The 19,188-nt window shown below is 41.2% G+C and overlaps 2 protein-coding genes across 4 annotated transcripts in view; one reads left to right on the top strand and one right to left on the bottom strand.

Annotated features, from left to right (window-relative positions):
* LOC309694214 (Golgi apparatus protein 1-like) overlaps positions 1–12,979 on the top strand; it is a 28,513-nt gene extending 15,534 nt beyond the window's left edge. For both annotated transcript variants that reach the window (XM_082514077.1, XM_082514078.1), the window contains 15 exons: positions 2,273–2,410; positions 2,652–2,738; positions 2,854–2,916; positions 3,580–3,693; positions 4,279–4,367; positions 4,487–4,604; positions 6,344–6,436; positions 6,554–6,691; positions 7,251–7,374; positions 7,469–7,611; positions 7,783–7,884; positions 7,994–8,101; positions 8,551–8,671; positions 9,002–9,108; positions 9,325–12,979. In XM_082514077.1, coding sequence (XP_082370203.1) covers positions 2,273–2,410; positions 2,652–2,738; positions 2,854–2,916; positions 3,580–3,693; positions 4,279–4,367; positions 4,487–4,604; positions 6,344–6,436; positions 6,554–6,691; positions 7,251–7,374; positions 7,469–7,611; positions 7,783–7,884; positions 7,994–8,101; positions 8,551–8,671; positions 9,002–9,108; positions 9,325–9,492 — 1,713 coding nt within the window. In that variant the 3' untranslated portion in view covers positions 9,493–12,979. The remainder of the gene's footprint in view (positions 1–2,272; positions 2,411–2,651; positions 2,739–2,853; positions 2,917–3,579; positions 3,694–4,278; positions 4,368–4,486; positions 4,605–6,343; positions 6,437–6,553; positions 6,692–7,250; positions 7,375–7,468; positions 7,612–7,782; positions 7,885–7,993; positions 8,102–8,550; positions 8,672–9,001; positions 9,109–9,324) is intronic.
* Positions 12,980–15,812: 2,833 nt separating this feature from the next.
* The window catches only part of pacsin3 (protein kinase C and casein kinase substrate in neurons 3), a 34,509-nt gene continuing 31,133 nt past the window's right edge, over positions 15,813–19,188 (bottom strand). For both annotated transcript variants that reach the window (XM_082516316.1, XM_082516315.1), the window contains one exon: positions 15,813–17,306. In XM_082516316.1, the coding sequence (XP_082372442.1) occupies positions 17,191–17,306 (116 nt within the window). In that variant the 3' untranslated portion in view covers positions 15,813–17,190. The remainder of the gene's footprint in view (positions 17,307–19,188) is intronic.

Genomic DNA, 19,188 nt, shown 5'->3' on the forward strand with positions numbered 1-19,188 from the left:
TACTACGTGTGTAAATGCACAGTCATTTGGCAAGCTAAACACGCTTGGATTAAAACTTGAAACTGTTGAGCAGCTGCAGGAAAACAAGTGGTGCCACTAAACAGATAAACACTAAAGATCAATATTTGTCATGAAAATTAATCAGTTTAAAAAAATAATGAAAAAACAGCAGTTGAAAAGTAACTTGGCGCAAAAGAAAATGCTTCAAATCGTGCTTCATATTCAGTCCATGTTGTGATGATTTAACTTCCCTCGTGTTTTAAAAGCAATGCATCCAGATTGGCTCATGGTTGAAAGCGCTGTCTTGAAAATGCTGTCCTGAATGATGCGTTTTTTCTACAAATGGAGAAAAGTTCTGCTTCGTGATAGAGTTTTACTGTAGGCAGCATGAAACGTTCCACAGAGATAAAAAGCCACTCGAGGTTAGTAATGCGTCGTGGTACATTCAGAGTCTGCGGTGAATGGGGATGGTGACCTCAATCAATGCAGGCTGTGTTATTGTAAATCAGTACATGAGTAACCAGGAGAATTCAGGTTTTTAAAGATTTTTCAACTGCTCAGTTGAGAGAGACACACACACACACACACACACACACACACACACACACACACACACACACACACACACACACACACACACACAACGGGCCCTTTCCAACACCTCGTGCAGACCCACACAGCGGAAATCCACCAGAAGCCTCTCCCACCCAACGCGCCGCTCTCCTCCAGCTTATATCACCTCTGGAAGGTAGTTGGTGATAAACGAGGGCAGACGAGCAGCAGCTGCTTCCTGAGGGAGACGGCAGGGGCAAAGAGAGACAAGGGGGAGGGGCAAGAAAAAGGAGGAGGAGAGGGAGAGGACAACACCACACCCACACACTCCCACAGCCTCACGGAATGTAACAGTTTTTTTTAGCTTTTTCATCAAATTTCCTGAAAATGACAGATTATTGAAAATAAGGATTTACAAGATGACAGAGGGGATTTCTTTTTGGCTTCCTAGCTGGTATAGCAAGTCTGGGCTTTAATCTCTTGGTCACCAGGTAGCGCTGCAACACAGTACTTTAGTGCAGGTCATATGGTTTTCCTTATTTTGTGTTGTATAGTTCTAAAGTTCCCCAAAAAATTCGATCAGTACAAACAATCCCAAGCTCAGGGTTCAGACTGCTACTATAGAGTACTATGCAAAAGCCTCGAGCAGCCCTTATTTCTTCACATAGTTAATGGGAAACTGGTCCAGTAAAGTATTATAAACATAAATGGAAATTCATGGCCACCTTCTTCAGTCAGTCAGTCTAGTCTTTGTGGGCAGTTCTCTCAGGTGCTTTGCTGTTTTTTTCCCCTTCTTTAAGGACATGACTTACTTATATTGTTTGTCTGTTGTAGATATTTTTTTAGGTCTGCCACTAGTTTCCTCAGCTTTTTGAGGGACACGTTTCACACCATTCCGAGACAATTTCAAATTGGCCTGGAGTTAGGTGTAAAAACAGTCCTCTGAAAACAGACTGTACAAAAACTGGATAAAAAATGAGGGGAAAAGCAGCAGAAGTCAAACAAAGATCTTCTGAAAGGCTGGAGAACTGTTGCTCCGGACCATTTTTTTTTTAAAAGTAGAAGAAACTCACTTTGGATGCAAAATACAAAGAAATGAGGGGTGGCTCAGGACTTTTGCACAGTGCCGGCTCTGTATGATCTCAGAGCAACCAACCGCTGTTTAAATCTTCTGTTTGTGAGAGGCATCAGGTAGACGATGAACTGAGAGGCTACATCAACACCCAGTGTAAGATACCCATGTTTTTAACTATGAATCATGCATAATACCCCCTTTTAATCTAGTGAGCTACATATAGCTTACAATTTATACCCCTTTGAAACCCATTTAATCTACATTTCATTTAATTTAATTAACTAGCTATCCATTTCCTCCATCCAAAATAACATGATAATGATAAAAACTGGAAGTCCGGGTAAGGCCCCAACCAGAGAGAGACTAACTGAGCAGACTGAGAATGTAAGCAAACAAATAACAAACCAACTACAACGCCAAACATAAAACCCTGTAAAGGGTGTTCTCTGCCAGCAGGGTCTGTGCAGTTCTGTTGGGGAAAAAAGGCAAATGATTGTGACAATAATGTTCATTATATATCAGAACCTGGCACTTACTAAACTACTTAATACACATCCACACGTCATCATGGGTCCTCACAGAAGAAAACTGTGAATGGGTGTGTGTTTCAACCTTGTGACCAGTGATGTATGTGTTTGTTTGCAGTTATCTCGGGACTGTAAGGTGGAAGTTCAGAGGATTCTCCACCAGAGGGCGCTGGATGTGAAGCTGGACCCAGAGCTGCAGAAACGCTGCATGACCGACCTCGGCAAGTGGTGCAGCGAAAAGACAGATGCTGGACAGGTGAGCACACAGCGGCCGTTACTGCTGCTTATATCTGTTAGAGTTCTCTGACGCCATTCTGGCAGCCTGTGGTCTTTGATGTGCACACAGTGTCATAAATCCTGTGGCTGGAAAATACTGGGACTAGTCTAGTTCACATGTAAACCGGCCTATAGATGCAGAGGTTCACACATTAGGGGCTGCCGCACAGTAATGGTTGAAATGCTCTTGTTCTTGCTGCTGAATGTGTGCCTCTGTCCAGGAGCTGGAATGTCTGCAGGATCATTTGGAGGACTTAGTTTCCGGCTGCAAGGACGTCGTGGGCAACCTGACAGAGCTGGAGTCAGAGGTTAGCAAAGCTAAACCGAAAGCAGGCAGGAGCTGTTAGAGAAACAGTGTTGACACAAGTGATTCTTGTCTCACCTTCACATTTATGACCTGTTGCTGTCTGTTTCGTTGTTCAGGACATCCAGATCGACGCTCTCCTCATCAGAGCCTGTGAGCCCGTCATTCAGGCACACTGCCACGTGAGCATATTTGACTTTACCTTAGGACACGTGAGGGAAAAGTGGTGGCGGTAACCTGTTGCATGCCCGTTTGTGAAGTTATGTAGAGTGGGTATTGTGTCAAAGAGACTTTAAAACATTTTGTCTTCAAACCTCAAATGCTAAAAATCTGCAGGGTACGTAAACATATGTTTCAGTTGCTCACAGTGCTTTTGGTCTTGTTTTTTTACTGTGTTCATGCCTACACATGGGTTGGCCAACACTAATGCATTCTTTTCTGTTGCTTGCATTAAAATAAATGTTATTCAGTGTGGTTCCTCAAGAATATACACGTTAAAATAATCAAAGGAACACTTTTTATTTAGACTATAGCATCAAGTCAGTGAAAACTCTAGAATATTGGTCTGGTTAGTTTAATAGCTCAGAGGGTTGTTAATCCAGAAGAGAGACAATTACTTTAGAGAGCTGGACAAGAACAGATACCCATCAACAGGATCAGTATCTGTTCTTTTGTGTAAGAAGGAACGTTTTTTTGAGCCGTGTATTTATTTTCCGGAGTATAGTCGGAGCATTTTCATTTATTCCACTGAACAACGACACTGTGGTGGTGTTGTGCGTTGTTGTCCCTGAATGTCACGTAAATAGAAAGATTTTGGATGTTTGCATTGTTATTTGTGTGTGCAGGATGTAGCTGATAACCAGATCGACACAGGTGATCTGATGGAGTGTTTGGTTCAGAATAAACACCAGAAGGAGATGAATGACAAATGTGCAGTTGGGGTTACACACTTCCAGCTGGTGAGTGATCATGAAATTCTGTTTTCTGTCTCTGTTTCTCTCTTTACTCTGTGATACCAGTTTCTTTTTCTTGTTGTTCGGGGCGATCGTGGCTCAAGAGTTGGGAGTTTGCCTTGTAATCGGAAGGTTGCCGGTTCGAGCCCCGGCTTGGACAGTCTCGGTCGTTGTGTCCTTGGGCAAGACACTTCACCCGTTGCCTACTGGTGGTGGTCAGAGGGCCCGGTGGCGCCAGTGTCCGGCAGCCTCGCCTCTGTCAGTGCGCCCCAGGGTGGCTGTGGCTACAATGTAGCTTGCCATCACCAGTGTGTGAATGTGTGCGTGAATGGGTGGATGACTGGATATGTGAAGCGCTTTGGGGTCCTTAGGGACTAGTAAAGTGCTTTATAAATACAGGCCATTTATTGTTCTTGTCTTTGATTTTGAATTTTATCTTCAAAGAGCTGATAGACTCAGAGAAGCTTTAATATTTGAATATTGTTTTTGAGTTACACAATAGTGACAACAAGAATGAAATAAATGCAAATAATTGTAAAAACGAAAAAAGGATAATACTATCACCATAGTATCCCTGTGCTTCTCTCTCAGATTCAAATGAAGGATTTCCGGTTTTCCTATAAGTTCAAAATGGCCTGCAAGGAGGATGTTCTGCGCTTGTGTCCAAACATCAAGAAAAAGTGAGACTCTATGACTGCTAACCAATGAGAATAGTGCAAAATCTCCTTGAGGTTGAGCTTTAGTTTAACATTTTAACTGATTTAATTGGACATAAGTGACTCTCTGTGTGACCCTGCAGAGTGGATGTTGTCATCTGCCTCAGCACCACAGTGAGGAATGACACGCTGCAGGAGGCCAGGGAGCAGAGGGTGTCTCTGAAATGTCGTAAACAGCTGCGGGTAGAGGAGCTGGAGATGGTACCACACACACACACATACGCACACATGCAAACACACTCAGACTTCTTTCAGACAGTCTGCCAGCCACAGTGTTACCTAACCCCTAACGTATCCATGACAACACAATGTTTTGCTTATGTCATTTGATCTCAGCACTTTAAACTTAATTTTAGACTGTATATAAAAATGGACATAGCATCCAGGTATAAAAAGTGAAGCCAACATAGAAGTGTCTTCAGCCGGGATTATCTTTAAATTTGGTTAATTAGCTAATGACTGTAAACTTGCTCCTCACACTGTTGCCAACATGAAAGTGTAAAAATGTACAGACAGTTTCACGTATTTTTGATGGATGGGTCAATAAACCTGCAGTGTGGGAAAAAGTCAAAAGCCTCCTTATTGTCAAAACAGTGGTGACACCTATTAGCTAACATTGAAACATATATGAAACACACAAGTAGCTTAATAGAAAAAAATAGTGTTGCGCTAACGAATATAGTTATTGCATTGACATGTTCCAACAAACAGATTCAATTCAATTCAATTCAATTTTATTTATATAGCGCCAAATCACAACAAAAGTCGCCTCAAGGCGCTTCATAGATACAGAGAAAAACCCAACAATCATATGACCCCCTATGAGCAAGCACTTTGGCGACAGTGGGAAGGAAAAACTCCCTTAATGCGCTCCATCATCTTGAATAGATGTTTTATGTATGTGTCTAGAGACCAGCCGCATACGTTTTACACCAAAGGCAGAGGAGAAGAGAACTTGTAGGTGCTAGTGTGGCATAGAGGTAACATGACCGCAAGCCTCCTCTTCATTACCGCAAGCCGAATTTCCTGACCTGAACTCAGGGCTCTAACATACAAAAACATGAATAAACGTGCACATTTATTGCCGGGATTGCTGCAGTTACTTATTAGCAACAGGTTAGACATGCAACCTTCCAGATAAATAGATGTGAACTTCACTGACTCGTATCGGACTCTTTACAGTTTTACAGCCTCCACAATTCACTAACTTAATGTTTTATTCAATATGGCTAGAAACCAGGAGCTGAGCTTATAAACCTATAAGCTGGGAAGTGTTTACTGAGGTCATAGAGAAATCCTTCTATACAACTGGAAGTCTTTTTGTAGCCATGGGAGTTACCCGAGGCCCATCTGCATTAACTTCACTTTTCACAAGGAGGATAAATCCATCTTTTTACTATGTTCATAGTGCAGCACTGGTGACTGGAGTTTTACTGTAATATGAAAGAAATCTTGCAAAGTTGATCTTTCCTGGTCAACACTGATCGGGAATGTCGCTATAAGAAATAACTTTTCTTATCAGTATCTCACGATAAGAAACCGCTACTTCCGGCTGTTCAGTGGTTTAAACACTAGATGTCCTTTATGACACAACCCAAAAGGGACATGTGTCTCCATCTTGAATCGGACTAGGGATCTTTTCCTCATTAAGGGAATGTGTAAACTACGACACTATAGAACCACCAAGTAATGTTTAAGTCCTACAGTTTATAGACCAGCATTAAAGTTAGTGTTTCCTTAAGCATAAGTTTTTTTAGGATTTATAAAACTAGACAATAACACACTACTGTGTGAACTGTGATACAGAAAAGCACCACGGGACATTTAATCTGTAAAACCAGGTTCTACTTTGGTTCTACTTTTACTTTTGTCAAAAATCAGTTTTGTAAAAATTTTTCTAAGAAAAACACTAAAGTTTCCTTTTTTTCCCTCTCATTCAGTCCGAAGATATTCGGTTGGAACCAGAGTTGTACGAGCCCTGCAAGTCAGACATCAGTCGTCTGTGTCCCAACGTAGCATTTGGTAACGCTCAGGTAGGGAATGCAGAGTGTTGTGTAAGAATAGAAGCATTGTATTGTTCTTTTCTGCTGTTTGCCTCCACTCTTTATCGTTCTCGTCTTCACTCGTCCTGGCCCTCTGCTCCTACTCAGATGATTGAGTGTCTGAAGGAGCAGAAGAAGCAGCTCAGCCAGCGCTGCCACCAGCGGATCTTCAGACTGCAGGAGGTGGAGATGAGCGACCCCGAGCTCGACTACCAGCTCATGAGAGTCTGCAAACAGATGATCAAGGTGATGGAGGCAGGAAAAAGGGAGAGGAGATCGTGGGGAAAAGCACTGGGACTGAATTCTGTCATTGTGGTGCTGTGTCTTTGACTGAGAGTTGTGAAACCTCACTCTTTTATTAAAGTTTTTTCTCATCTATACCTTTGTGCTGCAAAACCTGCTGAAATAGTTTGATAGGAAACTTCTACTGATTTAATTTTAGCAGTGGTTTACATTTTATAATCTTAGCACATATTCTTTATATAAATTGTAAACCAAAAAGTAGCTATATGTTTAAGAAAGATTTAAAGGAGTAAAAACGTGAGTGTTTTACAACCTGAAATGAGTAAATGGACTTAATTCCTCTTCACAGATGACCCACGTTCTGGACTTCCTGTGATTTTGCACACATTTACCTTTCAGTTACTTTTTCTGCATATTTACTTTTATATGTACAGTTTTACAGCCTCACATTAACTGTTTAACACAGTGTGACTAAACTATGGCTTTATGGTCTTTTTGGAGTAATTGTCAGCGTGTTCCTAGATCTCATTATCTGTACAAACACCATTACTCTCTCCTGCAGCGGTTCTGTACAGAAGCGGATGCCAGGAATGTGCTCCAGTGTCTAAAGCAGAATAAGAACAGTGAGCTGATGGATCCCAAGTGTAAACAGATGATCACCAAGAGGCAGATCACACAGAACACAGGTATTCACACAGAACCACACACAACCACACACAGAGTCCCGTAAAAAAGACCGTAGCGTCCTCTGTCCTCATCCTTGTCTTCCTCCCCCTTCAGATTACCGTCTGAACCCAGTGCTGAGGAAGGCATGTCGAGCCGACATCCCAAAGTTCTGCCAGTCCATCCTGAACAAAGCAAGCGAGGACGGTGAACTGGAGGGTCAGGTCATCGCCTGCCTCAAACTCAAATATGCTGACCAGGTTAGAGCACAACTCTACTAAGGTCGTGTTTGTTTCAAAGATACAGGCAGACATTGTTTTTGCTGTAAGTTGTAGTGTATGCCTTTCAACAGTGTTGTGAAAGACGAAAATCTATAACATGGTGATTGATTGTTGTGAAATTGTGTGTTTTCTGACCGGGGTTTGTTTTAGAGATTGTCTTCAGACTGCGAAGACCAGATCAGAGTGATTCTCCAGGAGTCTGCGCTCGACTACAGACTGGACCGACAGCTGCAGATGCACTGCTCAGAAGAAGTACGTGCTTACACACACACACACACACACACACACACACACACACACACACACACACAAAGACAAACAAATGAACAATTCTCTCCTCCTTTTTTTTCTCCCTCTGCAGATCTCCAGATTGTGCGCAGAGGAGGCGGCTGCCCAGGAGCAGACTGGTCAGGTGGAAGAGTGTCTGAAAGTCAACCTGCTTAAAATCAGACAGGAAGCCTGTAAAAAGGTACGTGTCCACAGTACAACATAAGATGAACTTGATTATTAGCATATTTCTGTTGGTTTTAAAATATCATGGACATTTTGCAGTGTGTAGAATACTGTACTAGTACAGTATGTTTCAGAAGGCTTCAAAATATGAAAGGAGCCAAAGTCTGAACACACAAATGAAAACTTTAGCGTCACTGTGACTGTTGCTTCTAGATGATCTCATTATTTTCATTCATAGTATCATAGAAGAAGGAGGGAAAACGGCTGAAAACTCTCATTAGCTAATTTGGCACACTTAGCAAAAAAGTCTAACATTAGCCACCAAAAGCTACTGGTTACACTTTCAGGTAACCTTGTATGTTTTTGTTTTTAGGTGTGTTTGTTTAGGTTTCACAGCAACAAAAAAAATGCTCACTGAATCTTAATGTAAAAACTCACATATCCCTTATTTGTTTGTGTTTGCAGGAAGTCCTGAACATGCTAAAGGAAAGTAAGGCAGACATCTTTGTGGACCCGGTCCTCCACACAGCCTGTGCTCTGGACCTGAAACACCACTGTGCTGCCATCACGCCGGGCAGAGGACGACGTGGGTGCTTTCACACAATCTTTCTTCTTGTGCAAAACTGTCAGGCTGGTTAGATGGAGTCAAGAAAGTATTCTAATCAGAGTCCGCTTCCCAATCAATGACTGTTTACTAATAAAGTTTGCTTGTCCATCTTTACCTCAGCCTGAAAGGCTCATGGGGTATCATTGTTGTCATGCCAACAAAAACTCAAGAATCAGGCAACATAGGATTTTCAAATTGGTACCACAGGTGCTTCTACTAGGAGGCTGAGGGGTTTGAATGTCTTTCACTGAGATTCTTTTTACTGTGTTTGGTCACCAAAACTAGATTTTTCTGTCCCTCTCCATGCAGAGATGTCGTGTCTGATGGAGGCGTTACAGGACAAGAGAGTTCGCCTTCAGCCTGAGTGTAAGAAGAGGCTTCAAGACCGCATCGACATGTGGAGCTATGCTGCAAAGGTAAACATCAGTAGTTGGATTACTGTGACAATTGGGACTAGAGCTTCCACCCTGATGCCAACACACAGGTAGCATCAGAGGAAGAGTTGTTAGGTTGCGTAATGTAGTTGCTGTGAGTACCTCAAAACATTTGTGCACTAATCATTCTATTAGTGTAAAGATACTTCACTCTATCCAGGCAAACACTGACGCAAGCCCCCTCCCTCTGTGCTATAGGTGGCACCAGCAGAAGGCTTCTCAGACCTGGCCGTGCAGGTGATGACATCACCCTCCAAGAACTATATCCTGTTCATGATCGCACTGAGTGTGTGCGTCCTGTTCCTGGTGGGGCTGCTGTGCGGTCGAATCACCAAGCGAGTGACGAGAGAACTGAAGGACCGATAGAAGACTCAGCGCCCCGATGCTTCCGAAAGAACTGAGCCCTTAAACCTTTCCCTACCTTCCTCCTCCTCTTCCTCCCCCTCCTCTCTCAGATGCCCGATCTGTAACCAGCCAGCCTGCACAGTGCCAACACCAGTGCCCAGCTCTGGACCCCGTTACCCCCTCAATGAATCCTAAAATCTCCCTTTGGACATCTCCAAACTCTGCGATAGCACCGGCTGTCTGATTCAAGTGTTTTTCCTCAATCATGGTTTGTTTTTGTTTTTTTTTAAACAAATCTGCTTTCGCTGACGATCTTGTTTGAGGTTCTAACTAAGCGCTGTTCTTGATGTGACTGAGGGCTGTTGCTTCTGGGGCTAGAATTGCTCTCCCACCCCCCACCCCCCGGTTCAGTCCTGACGCTTTTATTTTTGTGATATTTAATGGCGACTGGAGCATGCAGCGCAACAGGAAACCGTTTCTTTGGAAGTGACTGCAGCAGCCTGAGTCGTTCAACTTTGTGGTTGAATTCTGACAAGTTCCTGTTGCTTTGAAACATTTTCTCATCAGTGACAAAGTCCCATCCTCTCTTCCTTCATCTGGACCAGTTCAGATCCATCTCGCTTCTTACTGACTGGAAATGAAGGTCCAGCTGCTCTCAATATTGTCATTGACTGGATTGTCCTGCGCACATGGTTTTAAAACTTAATTTAAATGCTAACTTCATTGCACTTTTGTTTGTTTGTTTTTTAACATTATGCCTTATTTATTGTCTGATGATGTTTTAGTTTCTTTTGAGTTTGATTGATCTTTTATGTTTTTTTCCTGGAAATCCAGCTAAATACAGATTTTGTAGTCTACAGTGAGACATGCAGAGACGTACAGCTGTGTATGATGGAGCTTTAAAAGTACTAATTGTAAAAGGTTTAAAACCTTCCAAAGTTAACTAAAATGTCGAGAAGAATGTGAAGAAAGAATTGCTATGACTTAGAGATGTCAACTAGAGCTGAACTAGGACTGGACTGTACCTTTCATGCAATACTCATTTTCACCATAAGATGGTACTTCTGTTAAACCATAGTAGCGAGGCAAAAAGCAAAACCTCTTGAGGAAATGAGCAGGTAACTAAGGCCTTTGTCATAGGCTTCAACACCAGTCAAAGACTTTCTGGTGAATGGTTTCTATAGGTTACTGGCAGTCACAATGAGGTCCTGGCCCAAAGGCCTACTTTGTGTTGCGGTCACTAGCAGAATGCTGCGATTGCCCAGAGTGTTTGCCAACATGTCTGCAAACTCTTGATAGCTAACCACAAAGTGGTAGTGAAACTTAGAAAAGTGTAACACAAACAGGAAACTGAACCCATTTATCTTTAAAGTAAAAGTTGTACGTAACCATTGAAACCAACACTTTTCAAGACGCAACATTTACGTCTTGAAGGTGATTGATTTCTGTCTGTGGTCTGCGTGACACTCTTTTACATTTTACAGCCACTTAGTTTAGGGAGTTTTTCCTTCCCACTGTCGCCAAGTGCTTGCTCATAAGGAGTTGCCTGATTGTTGGGGTTTTACTCTATATTGTAAGGTAAAGACCCTACAATAATATAAAGATCCTTGAGGTGACCGTTTTTGTGATTTGGCACTATATAAATAAAATTTAATCTTTAAAAAAAAATTGCGACTAGTTGGGGAGTGTTTGCAGACTTTTGTACAAACTGTACAGCACTGTATGCCTCTTTACAACCAATTTCATCTAGTGACAGCAACATACAGGAACAATTCCCCCACTAAAATCTAAACTTCAACAACAGAACACGTCCATCCACATTTCAGCAGACCTGCTGGTAAAGCACTGCCCTGTTGTGGTCAAAGAAATCTTTTTCAAAAATTTGTGATGCGGTTGAATGGCATTGGTGATGTACAAGAGAACACCATTAGTTACTCACTTCCATTAAAACCACTAAAGATGGATGTTGCCCTTCGTTTTGTAAAATCCTGTTTTGACTGGAGTATTTTAAACATCCTCATCGTCTTGGCAATTTGAAACCAGACATCATGAGACGTCATCCCCTGTGGACTATTAGCAAAGTATTAGAGCTAATATTAACTAATAATTTCAGTCAATATTAACTATTTACCGATGTATTGGTATTGGCACTTATAATGCTCGATAAATTAAATGTAAAGTACCAACAGGAGAGAAACCCTTCAACCATTTAACTAGTGAGTCTTTTGAGTGTTGATATTCTGTAGTTTGTCCACCAGAGGGCACTCTGCAACTTTGGTGTTGACAGCATGTGTTTGGAGCGCCACAAACACAACAACCTGCTGGCCTGAGAAAAGTTGGGAGTGTAAACAAGTATATAAATAAACTACATGCAGAAAATGTTAGGGAAATTTGTTTATGCTTTGTTTATCAGAAAGAAAAATATCAGCAGGTATATCGGAATATCAGACTTTTAAATGGACAATATCAGAATTGGTATTGGTCTAAAAAAAAAAAACTATCTACAAAGAATGTTTCCACATGGGCTTCCCTTTGAGACCATCTTTTATCTACAGTCTATCAAAACCACAGTGGTTTCCGGTGCTGGGTCATGTCTTAAACTTAAAACATGAACCAGCACTGTCTAAAACTGATACATTTAAAAGTAGTAGTGATTTAAAAGTGTATTGGTCATGGCTGCAGTGGGTGTGTCCTTTGCATCATAGAACCTCAGAACTGGGTCATTCCTACCAGGTAAAGGAGACGTCCGGTAACTTTTCCACCCAAACGACAACTGATGAGCAGCGTGAGAGTTTTATGTAGTTCTCCTAATGTAGATTTTGCATTAAAGAGCTCAATCAAAGCTAAATAATGTTGACATTACATCAAAATCCCGTGACTATGAATCATTGAGTCTTTTTTTTTTTTTTGAGCCATGCAAATCATTGCTTTGCAGTTAAATAACATGAAAAGATCCAAACATTTAGCCTTTTCTTCTTAAAAACAGTAACAAATGTTAACTTTTTCACTTTATCTGATGTAAGTCACATCTACATAGCCTCATTTATTAATTTCTGAAAATATTTTTTGACATTAACCAAATTTGTTTTTAAACAAATCCTTTGCAGCTTTTTGTGGTGAATTATTTCCCATCAGTGATATAAAAGCAGTCACAAAGATGAATATTTCTGATTTCTGCTCATTAACAAAAAGTGAACACACTCTGAGAAATGGGAAAAATATCTTTTGGCAGGAGATCACTGCTTTGAGCGTTTCTCAACAACCTTTTTGTTTCTGTGTCTGTCTGAAGTCAGATGTTGAATAAGAGATTTGACAGAAAACTAAAAACCGCTATCAAAACCAGTTTTGTACGGAAGTCTCCATGTGGACAAATTTCATCGCTGTGCAGTTTTGTTCTTCTTGGAATATGCCATGTAGTATGAAAATGTAACATCTATCATTGTGAGATTTGATTTTGCTGTACAGATAAAATTTGTTGATTTAATAAAAATGTGTGCAGATTTTCATATCCTTGCCTCAGACAGAGTCCCTTTTTAAGACCAAATAAGTTACAGCTCTTATATGTTTTGTGTTTAACACACAGTCACAGCTGAAGAAGCCTGCACGTTCCAAAAGGCTCAGAAACATGCTTTATGTCTTTATCTACACCACACTGCATTTCCACAGTGGGTCTTTTGTCCTGTCTCTCTTCCCCTACCCTCAGTTGTTTGTGACAGATGACAGCCCCTCCTTGAACCTGGTTATGTCGGAGGTTTCTTCCTGATAAAAGGGAGTTTTTCCTTCCCACTTTCGCCAAAGTGCTTTCTCATAATGGGTGGTATGATTGTTGGGTTGTTTGTTTTTTATTGTAGGGTTGTTAACCTTACAATATAAAGCACCTTGAAGTGACTGTTGTGATTTGGTGGTATAAATAGATTTGAATTGAATGTGAGTGAATGAAGACCAAAGATAAACATGTCCTCTGTGGCCTAACCCACTGCTTTATCACTCATTATGCCTACAGCAAGAGCCGTACATGAAATGTCGGTCACTGCTGCCCAAGAATAAAAATTTATTACATGTAGTTTAAAGTAAAAATCTGTTTATTTGTAACTTTTCAGTACTAGGCATTACTCAGACGAATGTTTACTGACACAGAAGCGTCCTCGTGCCTCTGCAGAAGCTGACTGCTGTGACGCAGCAGAGAGAGGCTCATCCTTGCTCATCCTCCAACAGTTGACATCCAGTGTCAACTGTTGGAGCTGATCCTTCTGCTTCTAAAGAGCAGAGAGAGAGAGGGAGAGGGCAACAAGCCATTTCACAGAGACCTTTGAAGATGTGCCAGTTTACCACTCACAAGCCACTTCACTAGCACTGCATCAAGTGCTTTGCAGTCCGACTGGCAAGAAGTGAAAGCAAATAAAAATAGGTCCCTGCTGTATTCGTGAGGATAGTACATTTGAGTACCAAGTTGGAACCCCTTTTGCCTTCAGCCTTAATTGTGGCATTGATTGAACAAGGCTCTGGAAACATCTTTAGAGATGTTGGTCCAAGTGCCCACTCTCTTCTGCTTCCAGCTCGGCTAAAAACCTATCCCAACTGTAATGGGGATACAGCCTGTCAAGTTTGCCAATCTGTTTCAGGAAGGAAGTCAATCATTCGCACAGACAACCAAAGTAAAATCACTAACCTACACACAAATGTAGTACTTAAAGGGAGCCCAGGACCTATTTGCCGTAAAGCGATGGCGCTAACCACCCCACCTCAGTGTTAACCCACTCCCACAGCCATGTCACATGTGGTTGACTGATTACATATTTGTGTTAAACAGCTGAACAGGTGTAGCTAAGTAAGTGAGCACCGAGTGACAGCCAGCTCAACAACAGTCATGAGTCATTGCAGGATGCTGTACAGCAGGGGTTAGGAACTCCAGGCCTCGAGGGCCGGTGTCCTACGGGTTTTAGATATCACTGTGGGTCAACACACCTGAATCAAATGATTAGTTCATTACCAGGTCTCTGGAGAACTGCAAGACATGTTGAAGAGATAATTTAGTCATTTAAATTAGCTGTGTTGGATCAAGGACACATCTAAAACCTGCAGGACACCGGGCCTTGAAGCTGGAGTTCCCCCACCCCTACTCTACAGCATCCTACTTATGTTTCATCTTCACGTGAGCCACAGAAAAAAGACATCATTACAGTACTCCTAAATATACTTTGAATTTAATTTGAACACTTCTTTTATCGTGGCATTTTTGACAGGTTAGAAATGAAAATGGGTTACACAGGATTTTTTTTTTTTTAATTTTCCACATTTATGTCCAGGTTTTGGATCTTGGATGTGTTTATGTGCACTTATCTGGCACTGTCCTGCTGCAGCTTCACTGAATGAGAGCAGGGCATCGCAGTCTGACTGCCAAGAAGCGAGGCCTGTCGTAAGGGCGACACTCCAGCTTGTGTGGCAAGGACTGTTTCTGCTCATGCATTTGTTTCTGGAAGATTATATTGTAGCAAAGATTAGCTTTAGCCTTTATTAATATAACCTTTAACAAGGCTGTTACTGACTACTGTCTGTGCCTTTGTGGAATTCTTTTTCCTGTAGATTTTGAATGCCTGTAATTTTAAGGTTGCTTTGATGTTTAGAGACTGGTGAATAAAGTGTATTTCATAAAGCGTAGAATTAGATTTTTTTTTTTTTTACCTAATTACTGGTGATTATTCCTGATAACTCTGCTCTGGAAGGTTTGTCTGGGGCTCCAGGTGACTGCATTAAACAATGAAAACATCATCCATGGAGGGAACCACATAATGCTCCAGTGGCCGTAAAGGGTAAAGCAGAAGTTTAAAAAAAAAATACTCTTTTGATCTGAAAGTAATACACTCAGACCGGTTTGCAGGATTTTACATGCAAAGCTTAGTGTTGTCATGACAACAGGGACAGCAGTTTGTGTTCTAGTTTCATTGTATAAGATGTATGAAGACACAAGCTGATGCTTCCCTGTGCTGAATTGTATTTGCATGTTTCCAGCCAAAGCAACAAGAGGTTCAGCAGTATGTGCTGCTGAAGAACCAACTTGTGAAAATGGGAAATCTCCTCAAAACTGGCGTTTCATCCCAGTTTTCTTTTCCTACATTGTTCCCTTCCACTCAGTTTCCCATTAACATGATTTGACACAGCACTCCAAACAGCCAGCCTTCTCAGCAATGACCTTCTGTGGCTTACCCTCCTTGTGCCGGTGATAAGATACTCAAAATGGAAATGCAATACTCTGAGATACTGGAGTTCTGATATTTGGGAGCTTTAAGCTATAATATGAGCATTTACCCTTTTGATGAGCACAAAAGATGTTCTGTGAAACATTCAGCTGTAGAAAGCTTTTTATTGTTGCTTCTCCCTGTAAGTACTGTATATGTATATGTTACAATTATGGAAAGAAAAAGAAAGAATCCACAGACCAATGTAGTAGATCTAATATCTTCTATTTTAGCATCTATGTGGGTTAGCTGTAGCAGGGATAAGATTAACAGGGAAAGAAGAGACTTCCTTGTATGTAAGACACAAATTTAAACATGAAAAACCCCCAAACCTGACATAATAAAAGAAAAAAAAATTAACTTATTACTTTTTTGTTTTTATGTGTCTGAGATGATTTTGCATTGTGATCCCAGCATAGCAAATCAGACTAGCAACAAAAAAACATGTATAGATTAAAAAGACCCAGAGGTAACAGTCGACGTTACTGCTTTGGCTTTGGCGGCAACTGTTTATCTGCAAACTCGCGTGACTTAATATGAAAAAACAAACAAACAAAAAAAAAAAACAGCTGTCACATAAAAAAAAGTGTCTAAAAAGTAACCAAAGCCCACAAATATCAAGCTAAATGAAAGCCAATCAAGTGCTGCCTGCATAATTAAATTTACTGTAATGTATCCGAAGTTTTAAAGGTTTTTTCCATGTTTAGAAGGAGGCCATGAGCCCATTATACAGCAGACAGCTGTAATCTCTCACTCAGAAAGCCGGGCAGCGTCGCGCATTTGCAGGCTGTAATTCCTCGATCAGAGTAGCGCGGTGCTGCACATATCCAGGGTGCAATTCAGTCAGACAGTAGGGTGGCGCTGTATATTTCAGACCTTATCGACTAAGGCACAGTCAGTGTTTAACTGGGTTTTGTCATTTGAAACAGCAGCAGTCACCACAGCTGAGCAGAGAAAGCTGTGGAGTTCCTGGTGATGGCCCCTGGATGCTGGATCCAAGAAAACTCAAAACCTACACTGAAATCTTGTGAGTGAGCCAGCTGTAATGGCTGCTGCTCACCTCATCTCCACCCAGTCTTATTCTTTTTGGACTAAACGTGTGTTGTCCAATAAAACATCCCTTTAGAAAACAAAGATATGACAGAACAAACATGCATGTTTACAGTTTGTTTGGCAAGCCTCTCGATGCTTCTCTGCCTGAAGCTAAAGCTTCTACCAATCGACTGTGCCGCTGACGTCTTGTTGATTGAACAATCCATCACGAATAAGGAAACTTTTGCACTGGTTGAATTTACAAAAACATACTTACATTTTCTTTTCTTTTTTCTTTTTTTTTTTTTTACAGTCAGCAACAAAAAAAAAACCAAAACAACCCAGGCTGTTTTCAAAAAAGGCGGGTCTACTGTTCAGCACTAACACCTTTTAATTAGTCCTGGTATCTTGATTGCAGCGTTGCTATTGGGTGGCCATAGAGGGGGGGCCATCAGGACGCAATGACGTGCACGTAGTTGGCAGGGTAGAGGCCAATCTGGCCATTGCTCAGCTGTCCTTTACACCAACCCTGCTCGTCCTCTTCTCCCAGCTTCAGTAGCTCCTCCCCTGGAAGGATGAGAGTCAGTTTGGCTTTAGTCACGTTCATTTAAATGAATAATTGGATACTGACTGGATACGCCTGCAAAATACAAGCAAAACGCAGGACTTTGGCCTCCTGTTTAAAACAAGTTAAAGACAGGAAGGTAAAATCTCCCGTTTCCACAGCTGTGAAGACCCTTATGGCTCTCCACAGCTGTGATTCTGATCTACAGTACAGGATTTACAGAAGTGCAGTAACGTAGGATCTTTCCCCAGCACATCAATTTTCTGTAATTGTGCCTTCTAATGGAATTTAAAGGTTTTGTGTATTTTTTCACTTTATTGTATGTTGTAATGTGTTCAGTAAAAAGCTCTTGGAAGTTCGCTTGTGCGATACAAACAGGCTGGCTCTGACTCCCCCAAAAGTCGGGGACGAATCTTTCATGGAAATAAAAACCTCCCTACACAGCTGAGCTGAGCTGGGTTAAGCTCAGTGGTCCCATCAAGTCCCGTTAGCTTGGTGAGAGTTACTATACACCACAGCAGCTTTAAACCTCTGTTATGTTTAACAACACGTTAAGCTTCATCTCAATTTTTCTCATTTCTGCACCTGCAGCAGAATGTGGGGGTGGGGGTGGTGGGGGGGGGGGGTTTGCCACTGGAAAAGACCAAAATAAAAAAAAAAGAAGAAGAAGAAAAAAAAAGAAAGAAAAGAAACTTTTTGTGTTTGTCCTCCAAATATTTGCAGATGTGCTTTACAGATTTGTAAATTTCTTATGTTTCTTATTCAATGTCAACTTGCAGTACACGATTTTCTTTTAAGTTTAGGAATTTTCCAGTGAATTCATGTTCAGATTTTGGAGATATATTATATACCTACATTTTAATTTTGGGGGTCTTTTTGTCCGTCCCCTTCTTTCTTTTGATTATGTCCATTATTTATCCTCTATACTAAACGGAGTACCATTTGTCTGGTATACAGCAGCTTCTTCCCTCTTGACTGCGAGGAGTGTAAAGAGGAGGAGGGACGCAGCAAGATTTGTTACACCCCCGCTGTGAGGCTTTCTCCCAAACATTTTCTGTGGAGTTGCTTTAAATATAAAAATAATTAATGTTCAACCCCTGAGGATACACGGTACACACAGGTAGCCTCAGTCAAATTGACCTAGAGAGCAGTTGCAACCCCTCCGACAACTTCTGGTCACTAAGGAAAAATGTATTTGCCAACGAGTAGGCAGGTTGGCAGAAAACATTTCCCTTCAAAGTAAAGGTTGGACTACATGTTTGAAAAGGCAGAACTTTTTACTTTGAAGGTGAATGTTCTCCATTCCCAGTTAGCAGCAAACTCTTCAGTTTCATAGCTGCTGGGAAGAGTGGTTGGCGTCTCCCATACAAATGACTAATGACAGCAGCAACCTGCTACCAGCCAAAGAAATGACAAGGAGATTTTTGCTGTAGCACTGTATGCCTTTTTACAGCTAGTTTCATCTAGCAACAACAAGCACCTTTTACTTGCCAACTGGTCTGGTGATATTTTTCGACCACTTCCTGCGTCACTGACCCTGAAGTATTCCTTTCAAATCAATTAACTTAAAACAAATCAAACAAACAGAAGCACACATCCATTAACTATCAACTCAATATTTTGATATTCATTATTTTATTTCCTCTTCATTTACATTAGTCGTTTCTTTTTTGGGCATTTGGCTTTACTCAGCTTACCAGACCTTACAATTACAACCAGATTAGTCACTGAAAAGCTACAGTAATGCACTGTTAATATTTAGATGCATGTAGGCAAAAAGCTGAGCGTTTTATTTTCACGTGAAAGCTGGAAAAGGTAATTGTTCTACAAAATAAAAGCATTCCTGTGGGGTTCATTAAGTCTAATTAAAAAAAAAAAAAACCC

This window comes from Aulonocara stuartgranti, assembly GCF_965226115.1.
Source record: "Aulonocara stuartgranti genome assembly, chromosome: 1".
Taxonomy (NCBI): Eukaryota; Metazoa; Chordata; class Actinopteri; order Cichliformes; family Cichlidae; genus Aulonocara; species Aulonocara stuartgranti.